At 35.5% G+C, this 27,893-nt stretch overlaps 2 protein-coding genes across 4 annotated transcripts; one reads left to right on the forward strand and one right to left on the reverse strand.

Moving 5' to 3' along the window:
- The first annotated feature begins 982 nt into the window (after nt 1-982).
- LOC6645094 (cell wall protein RBR3) lies at nt 983-25,220 on the forward strand. Of its 3 annotated transcripts, none has more exons than XM_002067825.4 (4): nt 983-1,217; nt 24,197-24,469; nt 24,603-25,023; nt 25,096-25,220. In XM_002067825.4, the coding sequence occupies exons 1-4, from the start codon at nt 1,200-1,202 to the stop codon at nt 25,122-25,124; spliced, it is 741 nt and encodes a 246-aa protein (XP_002067861.2). In that variant the 5' UTR covers nt 983-1,199; the 3' UTR covers nt 25,125-25,220. The 3 variants fall into 3 exon arrangements, with proteins under 3 accessions (XP_002067861.2, XP_023032981.1, XP_046867655.1); XM_023177213.2 differs by lacking the exon at nt 983-1,217 and adding an exon at nt 23,047-23,312; XM_047011699.1 differs by lacking the exon at nt 983-1,217 and adding an exon at nt 24,112-24,136.
- On the reverse strand, nt 14,240-27,893 carry LOC6645093 (nuclear migration protein nudC). The gene is made up of 5 exons (XM_002067824.4): nt 27,689-27,893; nt 27,244-27,506; nt 26,982-27,174; nt 14,550-14,947; nt 14,240-14,489 (listed from the first exon to the last, which is right to left on the reverse strand). The coding sequence occupies exons 1-5, from the start codon at nt 27,761-27,763 to the stop codon at nt 14,438-14,440; spliced, it is 981 nt and encodes a 326-aa protein (XP_002067860.1). The 5' UTR covers nt 27,764-27,893; the 3' UTR covers nt 14,240-14,437.

Raw genomic sequence — 27,893 nt, forward strand, 5'->3', positions numbered from 1 at the left:
GCTTACTGTGTCTTTCCACTTGCTCGCTTGGTAACTCCGCTGATCCGTGGTACGTGCCAGACAACAGCTCAGCTGATATAATTTCACAATGTAAGGCAAAACATTGATCATCATCGTCATCATCATCATCATCATCATCATCATCATCATAATTAGCATATACTATTCGTACATATCTTCTGACAATTAAACAGGATTACGAAATTGTCGGTGCATAAATCAAAGAGAGAAAAAAAAGGAAAACCGCAAACAAAAAAAAAAAACCAAAAAAACGGAAGCCCAAAAGTAAAGCTAGACCACTCTTCTAAGCTGACCTTGCCTTTTGTTCTTGCCGCCTGTTGATTGCAGTTTTTGCTTTGGCCAAAATTCACCCACAAGTGAACAGCTTTTGACTTAACCAACAACTCCCCAGCAGCTATCCATACTCCTCTATTTGTATTTTGGCATTAACACAAAAGTTCAGATCTTAACGAAACTCAGTAAACATATTTCTCTGTGTGTGTGTGTGTGTGTGTGTGTGGGTGTATGTGTGAGTGGGTTGCTCTCTTTGCTCTAAGGGGGCTCTGGGGGTCTACTCTGTGCAGCTCCCTCAACAATGTTTTAATGTTTTTTAATACTTGAGCCGACTGGCGGCCGTAGACGTAGTTAGTCTTTGCACAGCCGCAACGGAGTGTGCACGCGTTTAGCAGCAGCAGCAACAACAATTGATAGTTACAGTTTGATACCAAAATTTTGTCCAAGATTTTCTTCACCAATATTGTAAAGATTTTTTTTTTAACTTTTGACAATTTGGCTTCAAATTTTGCATTGTGGTTTCAAACTAAATTAGACTAAACAAAACTATTGGAAAAAGAAAACTGTTCGAGTTCTGCGAAAAAAAAAACCAAAAATACATCACGAAACAAATATTACGAAAAGTTTTGTTTAAAAACGTTTTAAACATACGAAAAATAAAAAAACAAACAATTAAGTGACATAATTGGAAAAAAAAATAGCAAACATTTTATTGAAGCTAACCTTCAAAAAAACCGAACCCGAAGACGACAGTGAGAGAAGAAAGACAACAAAACAACAACATCGAAAAGTGTTCAATAAGTGAGACTCCCCCACTACTCTCTTCTACCCAACCGAAATCTCTCTGTCTCTGCGTGACTTCGTCCCTGTCCCGCCCCCGCCACTGTCTCGCCTTCATTTACATCATGGATGCGCCCAAGCAGGTAAATAATAAACTTTTAAACAAATTGTGTTGTGGCCAAGTAAATGTTATTGTTGCTGTTGTTGTTTATTGGCAATTTTAACAAGTTAACTAGGCTAAGCAACAGCAACAACAACAACAACAACAACAACAAACAAACAGCAGGCAAGCAGCATGCGTGACAAGTTGTCTGTCGGCTTGTCTTTTGCCACCAAAATAAGAGAGGGAGACAAAAAAAGAGTCAATAACAACAACAACAACAACAACAACAACATAAATGTAAAGAAAAATGCCACGCCTCTTGGCCCATTAACGGCATTTACAAAAACGTGTTTACAATATTGGTGAATTTTTTTTTCTTCTTTTCTTTTTTTTTTTTTTTTTGACGTTGCCTGACTTAATGCTCCCATCCCACTTCTTACTGAATTTTGTTGTTGTTGCTGTTGTTGTTGTTGTCTTTTTATGTATTGCCTTTGTTATGAGGGATTGCAATAATATCTTAACATCATCAGCATTTGTCATTAGGTTTCTGATCTCTCAAGCCAAGATAGGTTGTAATTTTTGCATAACAAAGAGAAATGTATGAATTTTGCACATTATAATGCAATTTGCTTGACAGAAAAGTGTTAAGAAACTTAAAACAACAAAAAAAAACATAGGAATTCTTGCAAACTTACGAATTCTTCCCCATTTCTATCAACATATTTTAACAATTTGTTAGTAAATTGTAAAAGCAAGAGCTTATAGAAAGAATTTCTGTTTAAATCAATGATCATAATTAAAAGTTATAAACAATTTAAAATAATCTCTTCTATAAACTCAATAACAAATTGTGTAATCCACTGATGTGGGATTAGAACTACAATTCCGGAGAATCCTTCTATAATTCTTATATTTTACATTTAGATGAGCATATAACACTATGTAAGAAAAATACAAAATTTCTCAGTTCTTGGGTTGTAATTGTTATTTCCTAGTCTGTTATGTCTTAAAAGTATGGAAACCACCAAATATATCTCGGGAACTTTGCTGTTGTCACCAGGACAATTTGTAATATGAGGGTATTGGCGATAATGTATTTTTAAAAGAAGCCCTGCCATGGTCACAAAAGCAAAGTTATCTTGGGACAATAGCTGTTTTCTATACTTTTGGGACCTAACTGACTAGGAAATAACAATTACATCCCATGGACAAAAATCTTGTTACATGGGGTAATGTATGGTAAAAATATTCTCTACAGGAGCAATTAAACCGTCAGATCTTAAGACCAATAGAAAAACCTATGAAAGTGGCTGGAATGATATTGAATATTTTTGAAATAAAATATATATTATTACTCTTTGAGATAGAAATATTCTTTGTTAACTTCGAGAAAATATGTATGGATTTATTTTTACGACGATTTGTGTTCTCGTACTTTAATAATTTATTGATTATTGTATTAAGATTAAGCATCATAAACTTTGTCATTGCAGTTTTAATCGTTTTTTCCAAAATCCTTTAATTCAAACATACGTTTTTCCAAGAGTACAATTAAAATGAATGACCCATCTTATTAATTAGTTCTTTCCTTTATAAATATCCTTAAAGTTTTTCTTTAGAATAAAGTTTAGTTTACTTTCTTAATAAAGCTATATTGTCAATACTTTGTTTGTTTGTGTGTTATATAGACTTTGATTCTCATTCAGCTTGAATTTTGTTAATCTATTTATTGAAAGATAACTAAAACTGGGTAACAAAATCGAACTATTAATCTGTGTCATATCCTTTTATAGGTTGATTTAGGGTTTGGTTTATAAATAGATTTTTTTGGATAGAGTCTTGTTTAAAAGGATATGAGTTCCTTGCTCTCAAATCATTTTGTTAAGCATGTAAATTTATTGAGCTCAATATTGGTTTTTTAAGAAACATTTGTGTAATTTAAAAAAAAAGTGTAACAAAATTTGTGATTCTTTGACAATTGGAAACCCTCAATCAAAGTAGGTGCTAAAAGGAAAATGATTTGAGAAAATGTCAAATGAAAGTCTCTAGAAAATCATTCACAAGTTTAGAATTGACAAAACCTTCACTTGTAGTTTAAAAACTACTACTAAACTACCATTAATCAAAGTTAAGAATAAAACAAATGTTAGCTAACTTCAGTTCTAGTAGTAGAGTATAAAACAAAGTCATCATAATTAAAAATCAGTATTTCTCATTACAAGTGCCATATATAGATGTCACTTCCTATTTGGTTATGTCGTATATATATGTACTTCTGTGTCTTCTCGGTTATATCAGCTAAATGAGAAACAGAAATAAGACAGCTGTTGCAATAAGAATTTTTAATTGAATTTCGAAAGTGAATTTTTAGGTTCAAATTTCCGATTATGAGCGGCTAAGCGGAGGCATCAAGCTGCACAAAAAAGGAGAAGATACACTTCAACAAAGATATTTATTTATTTATGTATCTGTATCTCTTACAAAGATTTTTAATTGGATTTTGTTGAGATGCTTCCCCATTCTTGTTGCCCAAAAATTGCGAATCAGTGGGCGGTTTATACTTATTATATACGATTTTATATATATATATATACAAACGTATATCCATTTGTCATAACGTTGAGTGGCAACACGGCTGCTTTTGATTGTCAAATTGACAAAGTGAAGGGAGCAGAGCACAGCACAGAGCTCAGAATTGAACTGAACTCGACTGTAATGTCTGGGAATGCGATCAACTTAGAAACGGAGATGTCGAATGAAGACGGGGGGTTGGTGGGGCGCGGGGTGGGGTACGGCGACACGTGCAAATAAATTGTTATTTCCAATTTTTTTTTTTCGTTTTCCGAATGACAATGTGGAAATCAAATTTAGGATTTTTTGGCTAACGGTAAACGCCTATTGTTATTAAACAAAATAATCGCATGCTCAAGCAACAAACACCAACAAAAACAGAAAAAAAAAAAAAAAATTGCCCAACATTTAACATTTACTTTGGCTTTTTGAGAATTGTGCACAAGGTTAAACAAAAATAAAAATTGAATGCAATTAAAGTTTTCATTGAACCACCATCAAAAATGAAAACCAACAGCAAAATATTTAATTTTTTTTTTTTCTTTTTTGTCTTGAAATGAAAATTTATTAAAAGCAATGTAATTACAATGCAAGCTAGCGGATTAAATACAATTTTGGCGCATTTTTTTAAATGACCCTAATTTGAAATGCTGTTTGCATTAGGCATAGATTTTCATAGACTAGGGCCGAAAATTTGATTATATTGTTAAAAACAAAGCCAGAAATCTTCTTAGTTACTGATATAAGAAAAGAGAACAGATCCTGAGGGCATATTGTTGTGATGGAGCAAATATTTTTCTAGTATTTCTTGATATGCTGACAAGAATATTATACAGAAGTGAATAGAAAACACCTAGATAGGGAAATATGATAGGCGGAGCTTGGACTGCGAAATGGGGAACTTTGCCCCTTAAAGTATGCAGCTTACTGCAGAAGTATTCAACATTTGCAAATAATGTATAACGTTTTTATGCGTGATATCCTAAAAATTGACTACAAACAATATTTGCTTTGAAGAGTTTGTTTTATTCAAAGAATTTTTCAAAACTTCTTTATAGTTTTCAAAAGCGAATTCTTGGACTGTTTATTGCATACTTTTGGGAGCCAATTTTTCTCATTCTACACTCAGAATGGAATTGAAATGTTCTCGTTTCCAAAAGTTATGAAGCGAAATGCTCATAAAATGTTTTATAATTACCAAAAATGTAATGTAAAATTAATGTTCTATAATTATTAGAATCCGAATAATTTAACAAATGTTTACAACTTTGAACTGCATTTCTATTTGTAAGAAATATTTTGAAACTTACTTAAAAACTATTGACATTTTACTAAGAATCGAGAGTAACGAGTTCTAGGCGGAACTAGGTGGAATCGCTTTCGATTTCGATCTTTCGAACAGGCGTCCTAATCTTAATATACAACTTAAGAAAACAACATCTTTTCTGTGTCCGATAGCTTGAGTTCCAAGTCTAGGCAAGCTTCAGGCTGAGTCGATGTCTTGCATAGCATCTAGCAAATGTAATGGAAATAATAAAACTTCTTTCCTGATTAAATCTCAATTTCATTTCTTTCCGAAAGAAAGAAAAACATAATGCAGATTTTCAGCCATCTCCTAATTTGAATGCAAACGAATCTAGGAGTGGACAAATTTGTTTTTATTTTCAGTTTCTTGCTGATGCCACCCAAGATTAAGAATTCTTCGTTGGCCCTCTCTCTCCCCCCCCCCCCCCCTACTTTTAACTCTTGCTCTGTGTCTGCTAATCGACTAATGCTATGTAAATTCGTTTTAATTATATATCCATTCTTAAATTGAAGGTGTCTTCTTGAGAAATGTATTTGCTAACCGAGAGAACTCATTCTAATTTATGGCCATTATTCATTTGAATATATTACCATTAAAAGATCTCATCCGATTTTTATTATTATTGCATGGCATTTTGGCTATGCATATTTATGAGAAAAACGTTTCCACGTGCCAGCGATAAGTTCGTCGCCTGTCTCCTCCTCCTCCTCCTGCTGCTCTGCCACCTCCTACTCATCCTCCATCGCACGCCACACTTCGCACTCTGCTCCTCCCTTCTACACTCTCTGCCGCACTCACTCAATAATGCGCGAAATGTGTTAAAAAATTAATAATAATCGAAAAGCACACATTATTAAAAATTAAAATAGGCAAATTCATTAAGAGTTCCATTGTGAGTTGGGCCAGCCAATTTGGCACGGAATTCTGGGGGATTTCGAATATATGTTTTTTGATTTCTAATTTGGGTATACTAAAGGATGAGTCAAGTCGGCATATCTAACTTTGATCAGTCGACCATTGAGAAACATCAAATGGTTTCTCACATGATTTCAAAACGATGAGCCAGAGGCAGAGGCAGACGCAGAGGCAGAGGCATCTTGTCCAGCATTATTAGAAATTCCAATGAAGTTACAAAGTTTTCAAACTGTTGCATGCGATTCTCAAATATCAGATGAGTTTTGGCTTCTTAGCAAACTAAATCTAGTACATACATCAATATGTATATATGTATGTACATATGTATATATAGTATATATTTTTCGTAAACCATCGAGTGCCGGCTATTGCAGCAGCGGCAACGGCAACGACGTGTGACCAAGACTCTACACTGAGAACATTTTTTAGTGGATAATCAAAAAGTTAACCCTTTAACTTAATAAAAAATTGAAACTAAAAGTTTTTTGAAAATGTGGAAAATTTATTTAGGTTGGGAATAAACAAATAAAACTTTTTAACCTAAATTAATTTCCCAAACGATTAAAGAAATGGTTAGAATTAACGTTGAGGCAGACTAAACAAAAAATGAAGTCGGTCGTCGGAGAAAACCGAAGGCCTGTTCTGGGTGCGGAAGAGGGCGTGGCAAAAATTAGAAACGAGAGTTGACATAGCAAAATTTTGTCGCTTGGACTTTCAAACGTTTCAAAAATCTTCACTTTCTAAAAAAGGATCCATGGATTCTTTAGCATTTTTCTTTGAATTTAAACGCAATATTGACTGTTTTTTAAAAACTGAAAATGCTTTTGGTACTTTTCTACTGAAACTATGTAAAATTGTGCCAAAAATGTTTGGAAAATGTTTTCCTTTTTTTTTGAAATGCCTTAAATACAAATCGAATCCTAAAACTTTATGGGGCTAAGAAATCATTTAAGACATAATGTTTAATGATAAAAATTTCCTAGAAATTTCTTGGTAGAACCCGATTTTGGAATACGCTTAGCATACAACTTGATCCGCCCTATTATAGACCCTTGATGGCAAGAGCACAAAAACAATTTGTCCTGGCTAGCGCCTTATAATCTAGCTAAGCTTTGTTGTAAATAATTTTTTTTCAGTGTATGCTTGAGAAAAAAAACCGCAAAAAAGTAGCGACGTTTTTCTTTGTTTTTGTTTTTTTTTTTTCTGTGTTTAGTTGGCCCGCACTTGAGTCTGAGCCTGAGTTATTACACGAGTTTGGTGTCTCTCCGTCGTCTCCCTCAAGCTCCTCCCTGTCGCTTTGTTGCTGCTTTGCTTTTTCCATTATGTGTGTCGCTGTCATCGTCTCACACACACACACATACATATGCCACCACCCTCGCCCCCGCCCGCTGCCTCATTTGTTTGCTTTTCTGTTATGAAACAAAATTGTGTCAAGGTCAAATTTGCATGAACACGCTAAGCGGCAATTGGAGGGCGGTGTGCGGGAATGGATACGGGGGGAGGGTAAGTGTATTGTGGAGAGATAACTGCCTGACCCCCCTACCACCCTACCCCCTTGAATCTATGCTCTCAGCTCTGCTCAGCTGCTGTCGTTCTGCGAGAGAGCTTTGCAAATAAGTTGGCCCCGCTTCTTTTTTTTTTTTTTTGATTTTGCATGCAAATGGCAAATAGACAATCAGAAAAACTGTCAAAGTAAATATACAAATAGAAAATTGTAGACAAAATAGTCGTAATAGCATAAAAAGTAAACACATGCCACACCCTGTGGAATCTGTGGCATCTATTCAAATTGTAGGTACTAACTTTGCCCACCCCCCTCTCCACCTGTTCTCCACCTGTAAATCAGGTGCTGGAATTCTACACATGTTTGTAGGTAGGAAAGGGGAAGGTGCATTTCCCATGTCAAGTAAAGTCAACAAATTGTTGTTTTAGGTGTGAATAATTATGCAAGTTGCAATTGAGATACATCTAGTATACGGATTGAGGATGGAGGACAGTTGGACAGTGGGGGGATAGAGGGGGAGGCAATGTGTTAATTGAAACTCATACAGAAACTAATTGAGGATACTTTAAAGCTTACATGCTAATTATTTGGCATGAATAATGGGGAAAGTACAATCGATACGATCAACCAAATGAGTTAAAAGCTAGGGCTACTTAAAAACTAAGTATATAATAGAGATAACATCTCATTAGCTAAAAATGATTCTAGGAAAGAAAATTGCAGAAAGTCTTAACTGTTTCATAAATTTTGAAGTCAACCCTCTTATGAATCAAACTAATAATCATTAGGAACCAAAGTCAATAAATTGAAGTCTTATAATAAGCTCAGTAGATCGCTCAATTATTTGTTAAAAAATCAGGGGATAAACCTATTAAAGACACTTAATTTCAAGAAGTAAGAATAAACTTCACAAAAGATACAAAAAAATAAGAAATCACCAAATTATATATCAACTTTTCCATTAAGAAAAAATCAATTTGGATACATACTCATAAGCATAAATAATTACATTTCATTTGCATTTAAATGAAATGCTTAATCTTAAAATCTACTCTTGATAATTACACTGAACAATGATCTTGCCAAACTGGATGATGCCTTATGCAATAATCCATTTTGAAGTGCCTTTAAACAAGAAATCTTATGCAATTTAGATTTCAAGTAGTAGTTAGAATCAAAAGCTTCCTCTATTTGATGAAGATTTGCTGTATAAATCATTCTTTCCCATTCATTTACATTCATGGCATATCTATGCTATGATGAGATGATTACAATCCCCATGACAATGATGATGAGGATGAGGATGATGTTGATGACGATGATATTAATGTTGATGAGAGAGCAAAGCGAGCCCCTTCTTCAATTAGCATTCACATTCAGATGCATCATCATCGTCATCGTTTAGCACAATTTATTTCTACCTTTCACATCAAATTCCCAGTAAATGAGAATAAGAGAGAGAGAGAGAGATGGACAGAGAGGGAGTGGAAGGAGGTGAAATAAAATGTTTAACAAATGATACTATTGTTTTATTATTAACTGTGATTTGTGTTTGCTGTTGCCTCTATAGCCAAACATTCAGCCCACCCACATTTCAATCTTGGTCTGGCCATATCTCCCTCTCTTCTCACAGTTAGAGAGACAGACAGACGGACAGACAGACGGACAGTCAGAAACAAAAAACAAACCGCCCGCACTCTAAATACCATTAAATTAGTCATCATTTTCAAAACACAGACAACCCGTAAAATGGAAGAAAATAATTTAACAACAAAAATGGTCAAATAAATTGATCAATATCAAATGTGCCGAATCGTAAGGCAGCTGCTGGACAAATCCACAAAAAAAAAACGAAACACACTTTAAAAAGGCAAATTGGCAGTTCACAACAAAAATTTGCAGGTGGCAACAGTAGTTTATTAGATAATCAATGCTAGAGATGGCAAATATATGTATAACAATTTGTATAACAATTTCAAAACGCCTTTACTGTCAAATAATTTACATTTCTGAAACTGTTCTACCAATTCAACCCCACCTTATCATATTTGTATAACAGTTTTCAATTTGTCTTTTCGAATTTCGGAACCCAAAGGTTATAGATTGGAGTTCGTTTTACCAGTCCTGTAGCCTAACCCATTTTCAAATCAAATCCATTCACCACTCACTTAACACAATTTGCAAAAATGCTAATTTTTGTTATTTTATGCAAAATGTAAGTGCAATTGCTATTGCTAATTGGTAATTTCTGCAGGCACAATTTTATCGCACAATCCCAAAAAAAAAAAAAAAACAAGAAAAAGAGAGGAAAAATGGGGAAGGAGAAAAAAAAAGTCTGAAATAAATAATAGTAACCGCAACGTGGGCGACAAGTTACTTTACATAGGTCCGGGAATGTAGCCGGATATTAGCATGCAAGCAAGCGGACAACTTAGAATATAACCCTGCTAAATTGGCTGATGAAATGTCAATGCCAAACGGCATAAGAATAAGCCATAAGCCAGTTGGCCAGACAACCAGCCGAGCAGACACACGCAGATGACATTAATCTCTTTAACTTGGCATAAGGCCGATCACACTGCACATCTCTTGGTCAGGCAAAAGGCATTTGCATGCCAGACTCAAACAGCAGACACACAAATAAACCGTCATCGTCAGCAACACCGACACCGACAACCAGACACCGACACCGACAGCGACACTCAACAGTTCATTGGCAGGCAAAGAGTTGACAAGCCCACCAATTCAACAATTCAATGGCCAGAAGCACGAAAAAGAAACCAGTGAGATGAAATAAAACTAGAGATGCGATCCAATTCAATTGATTTGTCAACAAAAACTCACGAGAATCTCAAAAATACTTTCTTCTATTTAGATTCTATATAGACTGACTTCGATCTAGACCTGTAAAATGGGTGGAACTTTCTTCCAGCTTATAGCAAACTTTTGAGGGAAAAAGATTCCCCATTTCGCAGCCCTTGATCCGCCTATGCATCTGACATATCATTAAATTGAAGTTTATTAGTATTAACTGAAATCGACATAAACATCTGTTTGTTTGTTTAAGTGCTCTGGGCCAATAAGTTTTTTTTTGTCAAATTGCTGTAAAACTCTAGATGACAACATTTGGAAAATTAGATCATCGGCCATCGTTTGGCATAATATGCATTTTTACATTGTAATAATTACTTAAAATCATAAATTTGTTAGTAATTATGCAATCTTGACTTAATAGACATATTAGTCATATACATAAGTCAATAAGTAAGAGAGAGGAAAAGAAATTCTCCAATGAAGCCAAAGTGAATATTTAAAAATAGCTGTCTAAAATCATCTCGATACGGATAACAACGGCTTAATATGTGATAGGTTCCAATGTTTTCACGCATATGTATGTATAATCCATGGAGTTATTCGACTACATAACTGTATTCACAATTGTGATTTAAATTGAACTCTTCTTTTTCGACTAAGAAAATAACTCTACATCAGGCTAGAATTTGAAATCCAGCATGAAGAATTTCCTTTTCATTATCACGAATTAACAAATTCCAAAGCATTATTTATATTTATATATGTATATACGATACATGTATGCAAGTAGATTTGCTTTAAAACTCTCCTCTTTTCAGTACATGTGTGAAATATAAATGATATGCATTCAAAACAAGAATAAGAATTATGTATTTAACAAAATAAAAGCACGAAATAAATTCAAATTACATGTAAATGTAATGGCTTACGATTCACGCTGCCATCTCTAGTTAGTAAACACGGCTTGACGACTTTATTTCCCCCACCATTCTTCTACTTAACCAAACTAACCACCCACCTCTATTCATTTTATAGTGATTCAGACATTTACTGTTATTGCCTTTGCCGTTGCTCCCGCTGCAGTTGGTGCTGGGGGGAGGGGTAAGTGGAGGTGACCCACCTGGTTTTTCTTTCAGTAAACTTCTTTCCTCTGGCGGTGGCTTAATTTTATTTTTTTTTTGTATGCCTGGCTAACTGCTTGACCTTCTATTATGTTTGTCTGGCGATTGGACAAATTTTCCATGGCAAAAAGCAAGTTCGTTGCCTAAGTCTTTTGTTTTTAGGGTAGGGGGGCTCAGACGAATTTATGGGCCAAGACAATCGAACAATGAGAACGGGAGTGGGGGCGTGACGCTAGCAGATTTATATATATATATATATATATACAGAGAGAGAGAGAGAGAGAGAGAGAGAGAAAGAAACCAACAACAACACAAACGGCAATCGAGAAATGTCTAAAAATAACCCAAAATGGCAGAATTTTGCTGAAATAACCCACGCGACCCATCCAAAGGAATCATCTTTGTTTATTTTTTTCTTTTTTGTTTGTGGTTTTTTTTTCGAAATGTGGGAAACACTCGAAATTACCAAAAATAACAATCAAAGTAATAATAAGAATAATAAGCTGAGTAAGTTTTGGTACTGGCACCCGGATTCAGACAGACAACCAGACAGGTGAGGGAGGCCGAGAGCATGAAAGAAATCAGAAGAGAGAACACAAGCAATAAATATGATATATACATCTATTCTTTTTTGTGCCTTTCATTTATTGATTTTTCACACAATTCATCACGTGCGTCATTTAACAGTTCAATTTATTTAATTTGAATAAGTTCTTTACCCTGGCGAAAGAGCATATTCATTTCGATTGAATTGAGCTATGCGCAATGTAAAGGACATGTTTGGGCCCATTCTCAACTCTACTCTCATTATATTCTGCTTAGCTGTTTATACGCTTCCCTTTTGAATACCAAACATCACGATGATTGACATCGGATTCGGTCCCGTGGTTTCTTTGCCAATAAAAAGTTCTGCAAGGGTATACAAACTTCAGTTTCATCTAAATCGAATTCAGCCCTCTGGTTTATTTGTTTTGTATTGTATTGTGTGACGTCTGTAACGCATCCGTTCGAGAATAACAATTGATTTAACGGTTCTATTTTCTCTTTGTTCAACTACTGAAAGATCATATCGGGCAATTTATATAATAGACTTTATTTTGGGGCCATTTACTTACATACTTGCATGTATGGGTGTATGTATGTACGTTAATATCCATTAAGAGTTCAGGTTATTTTGCATATTTCATGATCATGTGACGCACTTTCTTTCGGTATCCATCTTTCTCTTTCAATCGATTTATTTGAACCGGTTCAACTTTTAAAGCAAAGCGGATATATATTTAATCTAAAACAGCTACACAAAAAATAAAAGGAAAAAGAAACATTTCTGTACTTTCCAATTTTATGGTCAAACAAACAAATCTGACAAGAAATACCAGCGACAAGAATCCGGTTCTACTCAATTTTTGCATAATAAATTGTTACAATTTGTTTTCAAATTTTTGTTTGTTTGTGTTTTGGTTTATTGTTGGTTGGAACAGCACCCTCACAATTCGCAATTTGCACACAATTTGTCTGACAATAATTAATTATATTAATTAGTAATTAATTAAAGCGTACGCTCGTCGACTGACACGCTCCCACGCCACAGATGATGTCCATCATTATGATCCCCAACCCCTCCCCCCTCCCAAAAAAAAGACACACAACTAAAACAAAAGCCAATAGAAAAAAAATATAAAACAAAAAAAAAAAAGAACTCCTAAAAGTTTTGGGATGAGGAAACAAACTATTAATTAATTAGGGTTTTTTGCGGTTTGTTAAACACAGTTTTAAATATAATTTACTTAATTAATGATCAAATAGCTATGACTATTTTGTGGGGCGTAACAAATGTGTCTTGAGGGTTGTCTGTCCGTCCGTCCGTCAGTTCGTTTCTGTCTGTGCGTAATTGAACTAACTTAGTGATGGACTTGACTAAAAAAATAAAGTATCTAAATAAATTCATTCTTATTGCAACATTTTAGAATTTCTATAATTGGGAGAGATCAGAATTAATTAAAGACATTCAAGTTTTTTCATTTTACCTGGACCAAATGTTCTAGACAAAGTGGTGTGTGGCCAAGTATTTTGCATACTTACGAGACTCTAAGCACAAAAAAATGTATGGGTTCCCATAGAGGATTCTTCATTGCAGTTTTTATATTATAATCGGCTCTCTCACGTGCCCATCTCTCATGGGAAATGCGCACAGAAAGTTGGCGCGTGGCAAATTAATGACAAATTTGTCTGTTTTCAATATTCGACTGCTGTAGCTTTTAATGGTTGAAACGAAATTTGTATGCCAAATTGGTTTGAAGCCACCTAAACACTAAAATTGTTTAGCACTTTACAAAAATTATGCAAAATATTTGAAATAATAAAAAATAAACCAAAGCACGGCAATATTTATGACCCAACTTCGAAACGAGTTCAGCGAACAACAAAGATGAAATTAAAAGAATAGCAAAAAAAAAAACAAGAGCCAGAGCAATGACCCAGAGAACTACTGAAAATGTCAATAAAACTGCTTTAATATAAAGGGCAAAACTTAATCATTCAGTGGCTTGGAGGGCGGTAACCACTACACCTATCCCTCACCTATCCATGTCCCCCTCTCCTTTTCTATCGGTCTATTATCTAGATCTTGGGAGTTGAGAAATTGTTATAAATCTTAGAAATTCGATTTGAAATAAATTTTATATGTCATTTTGGCAGCAAAAAACATGGCAACAAATTAGTACAAAATTAATTACACTTTAAGCCAACAATAAAAATGAAAAATTGCTTTTATCGCCAAGTTAAAATCGGCAGCTGTTTGCTGAGACCAACAAGACAAAAAAGAGACCAAGTTTAAAATTTAAGGCGAAGAATATATATTCGTTATATAAGATTATCGTTATATATTCACATTTTTCATTTATTTAAAGGAGAGAAAAACAAATGCACATACTGAAGTATTACAGTAGTAGAAAAAAAAAAGAAATTAAAGTTAGGCATATGCGGATGCGAATGCTGATTCCGGGATGTGAGACGTGTTGGTAATAGAACTAATTGAATTTACACTTGGAGAAGTCCATTTCGGGATGTTGTTGTTTAAATCTTGAAAGGGAAGAGAATACAATCAGTTATGCTTAATAGGATCGAATCGAATCTGCTTACTTTTCAAGTATATCCTGTTTCTTGCGATCGTCACTGGTGGGCAAACCCATTTCCTTTTGACGCTGATCAAACATCATTTTTTCCACCATGCTACGCGTCTCACCGTCCAGATCCGAAAGTTTCGATGGCTCCGGATTGATTTTGCGTGTGGATATTTCTGGATCTGTGGTCACCAGACGACTCCACCAGTTCATCTTATTGATTTTCTCCAATGTGATAATAACCGTTTTGCTATCTTGCAAGACCCAGACGGATTCTTCTTGCTTTACTTCGCCACACAACTCACCATCGATGATGGGCTCTTGACCTTTTAGGCCCACTTTCAAAGTTTTCTTGCCAATGTTGACCACAATATCGCGGGCCTTCAAAGACGATATCACGTCGAAGTGAATCTTGAGCTGAATGTGGAATAGAAAAAATAATAACAACAACAGCAACATGTTAATGATGATAATAATAATAATGATGCAGATGTAATGTTTTTGTGATTAATGAATCAAGACAATTCTATATACAAAATCAAGTAAATACACACAATGATGCAGTGCTACCTCAATATTTGCCTTTTGGTCAATGCAACCTTGAAGTCAGAGAGTGAGTGAGACCCAGCGAGCTAATAATGATCTATAAATAACTGGCAAGACAAGACACTGGCATCGGCATTAAGAAGAGGCACGTCTCTTCAGGCCTTAAGCCAGCTGCAATCTCTCACCACATCATCATCAGTATACTAAAGCGCGAGCCCTTCACCAACAGCAAGACCAAGACCCAAGACCAGATCAGATCAGAGCAGACCAAGGATTTTAACTAGAACGGGAATTTAAGTTAATTGTCTTTCGTCTTCTACTCTACACTGTTACACGAGTTCAAGGACGTACAGCGGTTGTTTTTAGGTCCGGTTTATAATGCACTCTACTCCAACCTTACTCTGATTCTACCTTTTCCCTCCTTCTCTCTCTCTCTCTCTCTCACACACTCTATTTGGATTTCTCTGAATTCTGGAATGCCGCTCAACAGGTTGTTGCAGCCCAGCACCAACACCAAAATCAGATACTACCCTGCCTGAGGCAGGAAAAAGTGTTTTTGAGGTGTGAGCAAAGAAGTGAGATTCTCTATCTATACGAAGAAGGCCTCCCTCCTCCTAATTGTTCGTTCTTCACAGATTGCATGCAATTACACTGGCGTCTGAAATCATATGTAGATATGTTTATACGTTGGCCATAATTATAATGGCAAAAACTTCGCAACATGCATACGATTATATATTTAACACATTTCCCATTAAAAATTAATAATAATTAATGTATTTGCCGCTGTGTGTGTGAAAAAGCCAAGCAGCATAATTAAATTTTAAGTTATTAGACAACAAAACTACAGTCTATGCAATCAATTAGCAAGCACACACACACACACACACATACACAGACACTTGCATGGTGGAAAATATATGTAGAAAAATGTTGGTTCGGGGGCGTCAGATAGACCTTTAATTAAAATCTCACGAAGCATTCAAACCAAGGACATGACGATGATGATGATGGAGTTGAAATTGAAGTTGAAGTTAGAGCTTATGAATTGAGTGTGTGTGAGTGTGTGTATGTCTGTGTGTGTGGGCTAGAGCCAGCACGCGGCTCATGTCAACAGTAGCACATACAAAACCTCAGTGTGGAAGCTTCTTTATGTGGGCTGTGCATCATCTCCATCAAGTTGATCCAACAACTCGATGAAGAAAATGTGTCAAAAACTGAAACTGAAGCGGATGTCATTTTTTTTTCTTTCATTTTGAAATGTACGCGGATGTACATAGTAACTGAACAAATGAATATCTGATGACTGACGACTTTACCCAGATTGAATGCCTCTGTGACTGGACTGACTGACAGCTGTGTCAAACTGTGGAGGCGGCTGGCTGGCTGGCTGGCTGACTGACTCTGACTCTGACTGACTGGCCATAGCAACAATTTGCCAAGTAATTAGATTAACCACCATTTGTCATGGTTGGCAATTGGAATTGAGCTGCGTATTCTTGCCCAACAATTATGAAAGGAGTGCAACGAGATCTATGCTCGAAAAACTTAAGACAATTCTTGTTAGGTAATAAATAATTTCGATAATACGATGTTAACGATAATTTTCACTTGGATATGGACATAATTAAAAGTGAGAGAGGTGATGTAGCCCAATGGGTTTGCTGTTTATGGCATTCTGTTTGCCCAATGATGCACCTTTCCCACCCTCATTGAGAGATCACACGAAGGTTATGCAAATATTGAACGATTCTTATGTTTGGGAAACTAGGAAATTTACACAAATCAGTCTCTCACTGACTGACATACTGCCATTAAATGTACATTAAATCAGCAAACGTTCTCTAGGTGAAACAACATCCAAACCTCATGCAAATAGGCGTGCTAACTGAATAGAAGAAAAATACCAAACAAAACATCATGATGCAGCAGCAACTCGAATTCAAAGTCGAAGTTAAATCTGAAATTGAAGTCAGAGTTCGAGGAGTTCAGAAAGCAGCAAACCGAATAGATCTGTATTTGAATAAAGTAAATAAGTCGTCTCATCGACTTTGGTATACCATGCAGCAAGTGAAACAACTGTTTTGAACTTATAAGACCAAAAATATGTTCTTGCACACTCTTCTAAGCGGCGCCAACGGCCAACTCCACTACTTTGGATTATACCTATAACTTGGCTATTTTCAATCCAATTAAATTTCGTATCTCCAGCCTGTAGTCTTTAAAAGGCAATAGGGAGCGTGACAGAAATTTAAAATTAAGTCTACATACCAAATTTGGTAGCTCTAGCTTTGATAGTCTCTGAGGTATAGGAGTTTTCATGCAGACGGAGGGACGAACGGATAGGCGGATAGACGGCCGGAAATGGCTAGACCGACTCGACAATAGATGCTGAACAAAAATATGTAAAGATAATGGGATCGGAAAAGCTCTTTTTCAGCATGTTACATACATTTTGGGGACTTTAATATGCCATTCACCCTTTGAGTACAAGGTATGAAAACAGAAATAAAAAAAGGTGAATTAATGAAGAATAAACACAAAAATATTGATGAAGAGTTGAAGTCGTTGAAGACGGCCACGACATGGCACACTTATGCCAAGAAACAAACAGATAGCTAGACCAATGGACAGACAGTTTACCATGCCGACAAAATGTCTGACGGTCTCGTCTCTGCCATTTTATGCAAATGTCTTTAATCGATCATCAAACTCAACAGAGTTGTGTATGTGTGTGTGAGTGTGATGCAGGAGGAGGGTTATGGGTTACTTTGCACTAATTCTCGCTCAACACAAACATTTGGGTGAAAGAAGAAACTTTTTTTGCGCTCCCCTCTTCCTCCACTCCCTTCCACACACTGAACTGATCGGTTTCGATTTTGTGTCTGCTGCCGTTTTTAACTGTTTTCTATTAATTCTATGAATTTTTGAAAACTCATTTTAGTTTCTTAAGATATCTGACGCTGTGTGTATATAATTTATGCTCAAAGTTGCTAGTCGAGATGGTGCCAGGCACCGAAAGTGGCGTAGAGACAATCGAAAAACACGAAAAACAAAAAAAAAATAAAACAAAAATCATTTGAAAACTAGTAGAAAAAAAATAAAAGAAGCTGAAACAACGCTTACCGGGAGATGATACGACGACAAGGGTTGATCGCGAAGAGAGGGAGAGGAGGGCGGGGACTTTAAGAGGAGCAGCCAAAAACCTATTGTAGACTGTGAATTGGCTACGATAAGGTTATCAGACATTTAACGGCAGGTTTCCTATTAAAAGATCGGCTTAAACTCTGTTTACCAAAAACTTGACTTATGGCTCAAATGCTTGAAACGGAAACCAACCAGAATCAACGGAAGACTCGGTTTGAACCAGAGCCAGACACAATCGGTTGGCTAGGCTATTTCGACGGATAGATGGATGGATGATTGTTGGAGCCACTTGAGTTGGGAATTTTGTTTGTGCGTTTAAATCTGATTAGAACGTTCAGCAACATTTCGAACAAAACAAAACTAGTTCTTATTGGGCAGACCAATCCCAGGCCGAACACTTTGCTTCTACTTCCCCGCCTCGTATCAAATTCAACTAACCAGTACCCCTCCCCCCTTGTCATCACACTCCTCAATCAATACTTGGAGAAGGAGCACTCAAGTGTCTTGCCATAAAAATTATTATATTATTGATATTTGCATTGGAATCCAAAGTGTGAGTAGAGTATAATGTAATTCACAAAAAATCTGGTAGCCAATTCTATAACATTCTAAAGCACATTAGTGGTTTTTATAAGCGGATTTAATGGTATTAGGAGAAGTTGGGCGATTGGGTGGCTAAGGGTATTAGATTTCATCCGGTTTCTTGGCCCACATACTGGAAAACCCCATAAATAATCTCAACTAATAGATCCAAAAAAAAACTTGATTCTCGGAATCTATTAACTTTTTAGGTGACGCGCCGATGACGAGGAGAATAACCTATTCATTTTTTTTAGAGATATCTCTCGTTGATCTGATAATAATAATTTATATGCTACATGCATAATAAATAAACCATTATGTTCGGCTAGAGATTGAACTTTGATTTAAGTTCTAAAGAACTGTGTCATTTTTTGAATTGAAAACCTTTTAGAAAAGAAGGCTAATACGGTTCTTTGATATCGTTTAGCCTTGGCTTTAGGACAAACACTTAATGTTAAGATATTTATTAGTTTAGTCTAGTCATCTATATCTTTATTGATCGGGCGACTCAATCCTTTCACTATATTTACATACTCGTACATAACTTTAACTTAGCATATATTTTATATACGGGACTTTCCCGACTTTCTTCTTGCTAAGTGACTAATTTAAGTTATATTTAGTTTGCCCATATAATTTGGATACCCCTTTTTAGCCATGACCATAAGTCATATTTCTAATGACTTCCAAGAAGTTGAAGCTATTTCTTTGTCAGTATATAACCAGCCCCGCCACCCCATAAATCAAGAAGTCGAAAGTAAGTCGAGATATCCATCTAAATCGTAAGGCCTTTTCTAAGAACAAGACATTCGGTATACGCTTCCTTATACCAGGAACCAGCTTCAATTAAGAGCAATCAACAAGATACGAAACGGATCTTTTTAAATAAGTTACTCAGTCATTCTTCTTGTCCGGTTTCAATTGTCGTCTTTTATTTGGCCAAATAAAGTTATGACCATTAAGCAGGATTTATAATCTAAGCAGGTGTGAAAATATTCCTATTCAGTTTCATTTTGTATTTCATTCTTCATAATATAATATGCCAATTAAGAAAAACCCTTAAAAAACAAATATATAAAAAAACAGCAACAACAAAGCAAAGCACGTCATCAAGAATTTTACGCCAACGATTTCCGCCTCGGATGAATGAGAGTTGACTCACTCACTCACTCACTCAGTCAGTCACTTAGTAAAGTCACTAACTAACCAACTGCGCATAGTTTTCTGCATCATTAGAAAACGTAAGAGAAATATACAAAAAAAACGGCCTGAAGGCATCACCACACTAAATGTAGTTTTTGTTTTTTTCATTTTGATTTATTTTGCATAACTTAAAAAAGCGCCGCTAATAAAAACTGAGCAAAAAAATGAATTGAAAAAAAAAAAGAAAACGAAATTAGCCAAATGACAAAATGTTTTCTAAACAAAAATTATCTTTTAATAGACGCAATCAGGAGAATTGATTCGGTTTTAGCCGATGGGGCCCAAAGAAGAGCGAAACAAATAAGCGTGGCATACGTCAACCGTAAAGGCAGGCACCCCCAGGGGGTTTCCCTCTAACAGATAAAGCCGTGGTAGCAGCATCGCCAGAATCACAGCAAGCAAAATATGATTTTATTTATGAAGTATTGTCACCAAAATGGTAGAAACCAAACAAAAAATTTGATTTAAATATTTGTGAACGTCACTAGAATTACCAAAAAACTGTTTTGCATTTTCAAATACAAACCAACCAACAAAACAAATATTCCGAGAACGTTGTGTTTGTTTTTGTTACCATTCTTATTGTTTTATTTTGAGAATGTTGTCTTTGTTGTTTTATACCCTCTCTCTCTGTCTATATAGCGCTCCTATTTGTAAGTCAATCAACTTACTGTGAGTTTCTATGGTGATGATGATGATGATGATGATTTGTTCGAACTGCTATAGAGCAAGTGTTGCCGACTGATCTGACTGACTTAAGTGCCTTCCATTCTGCTGTTTCTTATGTGATGCCTCTCGCTTTTATTTATACATATTCTCTTTATTCCACACATTGGCGATTCTCATCATCAGCATTGGCATCGGCATCCATTGCTCTGTTTCTTGGTAACTGGCGGTGTCAGGTAATCTTTGTCAACTCAGCTGATTAAAACCGAAACTCTCGACACACTTCATCGCCAAAAAACTACAACAACAACAGCAACAGCAGCAGCAGCAGCAGCAGCCTTTTCAAATGGCCAGCCACCACTCACTTGTCTCACTTAAAAGGTGATAACAAGATGCTTGACAAAAAATAAAAATCCAAAAAAAAATGGTGTATGAAAGTCATCTTGCCGACTACGAAACACCTTTCACACCAGGTGAAAAAGGTTTCAACCATTTTTAGTCCAACTTTTTTGTTATATATTGCTAGATAATAGCAACTAATATTAGTGTGCTTAATTTAATTTCATTTGTTTAAAAACTGTGGGAGACAATCGGTTTTTTCGTTAGAATTTCTTGTCTTAAGCTTTTTGTTTAAATTGGGGGGATCTACATGAGTTTACATATCAAATTTGATGATTCAATCTCTAATAGACTTCCAGATCTAGGTGTATGACTTTACTGACACGGCAGATTAGGGTCAAAAAGCTTTGACGACTTCAATATATCATTTCACCCACTGGGTGCATGGTAAAAAACCAAAGAAAAAAAAAATTGTTTAACTTTTGCTGTTTTTTTTTTTTTTTTTGTTTATGTTCAGTTGGCGGCTCCCAACTGAGGGTAGCTTAAATGTAGCCAAAATGACAGATGGACGGACCAAAGCCGACTCTAAAATGCTAAATAAACAAAATTGTAACAAATTACTTACAAAAGTTTTCGACAAGAATTTGTCTTGCCAATTGGCAGTGGTTGAAATGTTGTTAAACAAAAGTGTTAATAATATTAAATACTTTAGAAATAAGGAACCAATGTTAAGTATATGCCAAAAACTCAGTATTCATTCAAGAAATGTAGTTTAATTGTTCAGATTAATTTTTTTGTGGCTAAAATGGTTTCTATTTATAGAATAGCTAATGAATTTATATTTTATTGCATACTAAACGACTAAACGCATTGATTACAATTAACAATGGATTTTAACACAATCCAGAGAAATTGTATTTGATTTCGTTTTATTGTCAATTAGATTCATTCTAAGTCAATTCTTGGAATTCTATAAAATATATGATTCTACGATCACTGTGACCACTGTGCACACACACACGCAAGGTGATTTCTTCTGTATCTTTTTTGTTGTTATTCCTTATCCCGGTTATTTGATATACGGCTTTTTGTTTGATCATCGACGTTAAATGCTTTCATTAGAATGGCAAATTTTGTTTCATCTCAAAGAGAGAAGAATCAATAATAAATATGAATATCAATAATGTTTTTTATGACATGGAGAAAGAAGTAAGCCAAACAGTTAAAGGGCGTGGCATTGTGTGGGCTTTGTGGTGAAGAGACCCAGACCCTTAACCTTAATGAAGACAACATTAAAATATAATTTGGGTTTTTCCTCGCCGCCCATCAAATCGATGTTAAATGGCGCGCTCTTGGAAAGCGGATCTTGAAAAACCGCCAAAGATCAAAATAATAATAATGAAACAAAAAAAAAAAAAAAAGAAAGAGAAAAAAGGTTATTAAGAACGCCCACAATTGAAGGGCTCTCAAGATAACATTTTGATTTGTTCTCATTAATGTGTGGCGGCAAGAGAAAAGGGCAAACGAAAGTTTGAAGTGAAGGAGCAGAGAATTAACTTCAAAGCCGGCAAGAACTGACACAAGACTGGGCAGCCAGTCAGTCAGCCAGCCAGCCAATCGATCAAGAAACAACAGTGTGGTTTAAATATAGCACACAAAGTAACAAATGTTATGCCATGCAAAATCCGGCAAGAAAGTCAGGCTAACAACAAACAACAACAAAAAGTTTGCTCATCGAAGCAAACAACCTGTTGATGAAGCCGACAGCGCCGCAAGCAGCGGCAGCAGCAGCAGAGACAGTGCGCCGATGCTCCGATCTTGATCTGCTACCACAACGGACTTCAGTTTGATTCTTGAAGCCGTTTAGATCGGTTCTCTTTAGAGCGGTCAAACAATATAAACCAAATAAAAATAAATATCAAAATTTAAATAATAATAACTTATTAATAAATTGTATTAATATATACTGATATATATACATATATATCAGATAAAAAAAAGGAATTACAACAAATTAACATTAATTAAAAGCGCTTGAAACGGTTCTTAAACAGCAGCTGCCCTCGAGGTGATCAGCTGAGTGTTTCACGAGCCGCTTTCCGCAATAAAACAAAAGTTAAACAAAACAGCAACAACAAAAATAAGCAACAATCAAAAGACTGAAACCAAATACAAATCAGATCAGTAACAACAACAAAACACATTCCAAATTGTGATACTAATTAGTTCAAATTGTCTCTCCGTGCGAGTGTGATAAATTCATTGTAATAACAATAAGCTAAATAAAACAAAACATAAAGTAAGTAACAATCAATATCGACGACAAGAAAGAACAAAAAAAAGCCCAAAACTGGCCAATCAACTTGAATATTTATAACAAAAAAAAAAGACTGATAAGACTTCCGCATGCTTAAATAATATTTACACAATATCAAATACAATAAATAACATTCAAAAAATACACAAACAACAACAAAAAAACTGATGAACAAGAAGAAGAACAACAATTTCGAGTGTAAGACTCGACTTGCCACTTCTCTGCGTCTAGGTGTATGTGTGTGTGTGTGGTGTGTGTGCGTATGATTTTAGAATTAATTGCAACAATTAAAGTCAACCAACAAAATTTGCATCTGTTCAGCAGGCACCCAAAAAAAATAAATAAAAGGAGAAAAATTAACATTCCAAAAATCATTAAAAGAGAAAGGCCAAAATCGTCATCTAATAACAAATAGCAGCAACAACAAGTAAAAGAATTAATTCACTTAATAAATACACAAAAGCAACAAACATCATCGGAGGCTCTTAGATCAGGCCATAAATATCAAACAAGTTGGCTAAAACACACAAACACACACACACAAAATCGAAAAAAACACGACTCGAAAGTTCAGTTTAGTTTTTTTTTTTCTTTTTTTTTCTCCTTTGTTGCCCCATTTGAAAGTCCAAAAGTTTGGGAATGGAAAATTTACTATAGCCCAAAATATATAAATCTTTTTACTAGCTATAAATATCGGAACGGATTTAAATATTATATTACCATTTAGAAGAGAACTATTTTAATAAGATGCAAAGAGTACATTTCCTTGCAACATAGACAACTATCGAATCGATATAGAGACAATTGTATACTATATCCCACAATTCATCCAACAATTCTAACGTGATGCTCTCTGTTCGTTTTAGATGCAGGACTATTGGCATATACCACGCGCCTCGCTGGCCTCCTCAAATAGCTCGGCCATCAGTTCGGCCAGCTCATCGAAATCATCGAACAAATCAAATTCAAATCCCCCAACATTGGCCCAACGTGGTGGCAGTGGTGCAATGTCCACATCGACCCACACAAATGCCACAAGTGCAGCTGTGACAGCAGCAGCAGCCGCTGCTGTACTTGCAGCAGCCAAACGTGGTTCACGCTCTTCCCAAGGATCCAGTGATAGCAATAATAGCACACGGGTAAGTTAAATAACCAATCAACCACCATACCACCCACCCACCCACACACACACTCCATTACACACCCACACATGGAATAACTGAAAGGTGTCCGTTGACTCATGTAAACTCTGCACGTTTTGTATTTATATAGAGCGCTGCTTCCGGATCTTTGCTTTTGACGGCAGCGAATTTGGAACGCTTTGCCGAGATTCATAAGAAACAGGAAAGGCAGCACAAAATGCTAATGAATAATGAGCAACAGCGATCCTCCGGTGGCTCATCGTCATCGGCCAATTATAATGCCAATTTGACATTAGCCGCTAATAAGGATGCAGTTATACCGATCGAAGGACACGATGATCCCAACTTGCATTATGTTAAAACCAAAGACCTTGACACTGTGTCCATAGCCAGTTCCATGCACTTCACCATGGTCAATGGCGAGAATGGTGGAGCCACCAAAAAGCAAAAACGTGGTCTCTGCGATCGTGGCCGGCAGGTAACAGTGTTGATTGTTAGCATGAGCACAATCTTCTTGCTGCTCATCATGGGAATGGTGTATGCCCTAGAAAGTAAGTATATCCCACCTTATCCTCCTTATAAACAGAGACTAAACTAACTCCAATTTCTTGCTTGATTTACAGTGCGAGCTCGTGACATGCCGAAAAGTTAACGGGCCACTTTTGTTTGGGCGATTTTTGCCAACTTGATTTAGCCAACTTTTAGTTTATTATTTATTAAATTTCAATTTTTTTTTCTTGTGCGCTATATTTTGTCCAATTATTATTACTATTATCATTATTATTATTATGTGTATTAATTGTTATTATGTCGTCTTTGTCAAATGTCGTGTGCTAGTTTTTTAAGTTATTTATTACAACTATTTTTTTTTTGTGTTTTTTTTTTTTTTTTTTTTTTGGTCTTTTGCTTAATGAGCAATAAGAGACGAAAGAAATAGAAGAAAACGTAAAACAACAAGTGTTTGGTGGGCGTGTCAGCATATTCCACGTGAACTAGTATTAAGAGCAAATATTTAGTGTATAATTAGTTATCTAATTTAAACAATTTTAAGAGGCAACGCTATTGGCTTTTGGCTCTGAGAAGTAATTCAAAACAGAGAAATATACATGGAACAATCGGATATATACATATATGTACCTATATATATATATATATTCATATACATATGTTTCAATTAGTTGGATAATGACATGTTATCAAATCTGTATTTTCTGGTTAAACAATGAAGAAGCAACTAAGTTATTTTATCCCTGTGATATGTTAAATAAAAATACAAAAACGGAATTTAAATTGAACAAAATAAAAAGAATACATTACAAGCTATATTTATTTATTTATTGTGGAAACAACGTGACTCATGGCCAGTAACACAGTGACTAATATAAAGAAGTTTATTAACAAACAAAAAAAGGAACATCCCACTACAAAGTGAAAACTTTATGAATACTCAAAGCAAACTTGAAATCAATAAAAATATTTAAATAAATAAGCCAATTGCAATGACTACAAGGTTTTTTTTTTTTAGATTCCAATATCCGAGTACTAAATGGTTTTTAAAATATTAAACAGATTGGGATTGGAAATCTTTACTGAAATGAACATACACACAAACCATACACACACCTGGTCATAAAAATAGGGATGCACATTGTTTCTTTCAAAAGTATTCTTATTTCACACGTTTGGAATACATCCTTTAAAATAGTTTTGAATCTAGAATTGGTATTATTTTATATTGTAAAATAAGAAAAAGTTCAACAAAAACTTAAAAATTTAGAAAACTCCATCATTTACAAATTTTTCAAATAATATAGCTAAAAATTGATTGGAATCTATTGAAGTGTATTAATAATATTAATATACTATCCACTATTATTCTCTAGGATTTTTTCGATTCTAATTGGCACAGATGATATTAAACTTTTGCAACGCTCTGTGTTCTGGCTAACAGTATTTCCCAATTCTTGCTTCTATCGGATTGAGGTCTAATGATTAACGACCCAAAATATTAACTTTGTGGTCCTGAAACTGAAACCTATTTCTTACGGAAAATGTTCTAACTACATTACTACTCCTAAAATCAATAATCACGGTTAACCAAGACGAGTGAACAAACCGGGATAACCAATATCTCCTTTATTAGACATACAATTCGTGCATTTATTTTTATATCCTGGTGTGTATATACAGAATAGTTTCAATTGGAATTAAACTATTCCTAACTCACTAAAGCTCTCTGCAGTTCATTAGCATTGGCAAAAAGGAGACACATGAACTTGACCTAATTGTCTTTCTATTCCATGTTTAACCCACAATTAAGCTCGAGAGCTAATATATTTTGCTTCTATTGGAGTGTTGGTGTTTCTAATTTCAACCCCTTTTAAGGGCAGGAGCTCGAGGTAGGGTCAATAGCACCTGGCTGCTTAACAACCAACCAACTGGCATCCTTGACAACCTCTTTAGGTCAAGCACAAACAATGAATGTATGTACATAGTTTTCGGCACTTACCTCAACCTCCTGCAAAGTCTGAGTCCACATATATTTGTCCAGAGTGCAGCCATTACCAGCATTTGGTAGCAATTTACCCAATTCGCTCTTTTCGGTCTCATCTTCAACCTTCTCAATGGGCTTGGAAATGTCTTCGCGACTTGATGAATCTCCGCCAGCGGAGGCAGTAGTATCCGGAACATTTGGACGCTTTCTATTAAAGAAAATTGTTTTGAGTTTATTAATATCATAGATAATTTGCATGTTTGACTGCTCGACATACTTGTCCTGTTCTTCTTTGATAATGGCAGCGGCTTCTTCATCCGTAATATCACAAATTTTACTCTCGTTCATTTCTTTTTGACGTGCCTCGAACTCGATGCGCTCCTTTTCCTGCTTAATACGTTGGGCGGCTTCGTGATCGGCCAGAGCCAGTTTGGACTCCTTGCGGAAGACATCAAGTAGAAGCTTTTCCCATTCAGCCGGATTAGCTCCAGTGTAGAAATCAGTTTTGCGACGCAAAAAGCTGGCCAATGTGTGAAGGAACTACAAAGAACAGACAATACCAAATTGAGCACTCTCAGTTCATTTATAAACAGCTCCAGCAAAGACAACGTGGGTGTATCGGGTCATCCATCCACCGATTCCATCCCCTCCCCACACGACTTTGGACCAAACAAATCATAATTTCGCACAACGTGCGCTGTCGCGCTCAATATATTACTCACATCAGGCACGCCTCCACGATGCTTTGTGGCCAACGCCAGCAGTACACTGTCGAACTGTTCTTCTTCGGCAGACATTTTACTTAAATACTTTTTGTTTTATTAAATTCTTTCCTTTATTAATTGACTAAAATCAAAAAAACTTCTAGTGCTTTCTTCACAGGATGATGTTCGAAAGTTTTTTGTTTTTTTTGTGTGTGTGTTCTGC

The sequence above is a fragment of the Drosophila willistoni genome (assembly GCF_018902025.1).
Source record: "Drosophila willistoni isolate 14030-0811.24 chromosome XR unlocalized genomic scaffold, UCI_dwil_1.1 Seg105, whole genome shotgun sequence".
Classification (NCBI taxonomy): Eukaryota; Metazoa; Arthropoda; class Insecta; order Diptera; family Drosophilidae; genus Drosophila; species Drosophila willistoni.

What these genes read in the sequence shown, in the direction of transcription:
- LOC6645094 (XM_002067825.4), top strand. An exon ending in ATAGCAATAATAGCACACGG is followed by an intron (nt 24,470 to 24,602) that starts GTAAGTTAAATA and finishes GTATTTATATAG; the next exon opens with AGCGCTGCTTCCGGATCTTT. An exon ending in AATGGTGTATGCCCTAGAAA is followed by an intron (nt 25,024 to 25,095) that starts GTAAGTATATCC and finishes CTTGATTTACAG; the next exon opens with TGCGAGCTCGTGACATGCCG.
- LOC6645093 (XM_002067824.4), bottom strand. Translation starts at nt 27,763, where the DNA reads ATGTCTGCCGAAGAAGAACAGTTCGACAGTGTACTGCTGGCGTTGGCC. An exon ending in ATCAAAGAAGAACAGGACAA is followed by an intron (nt 27,175 to 27,243) that starts GTATGTCGAGCA and finishes TTTCTTTAATAG; the next exon opens with AAAGCGTCCAAATGTTCCGG. An exon ending in AGACTTTGCAGGAGGTTGAG is followed by an intron (nt 14,948 to 26,981) that starts GTAAGTGCCGAA and finishes TTCCACATTCAG; the next exon opens with CTCAAGATTCACTTCGACGT.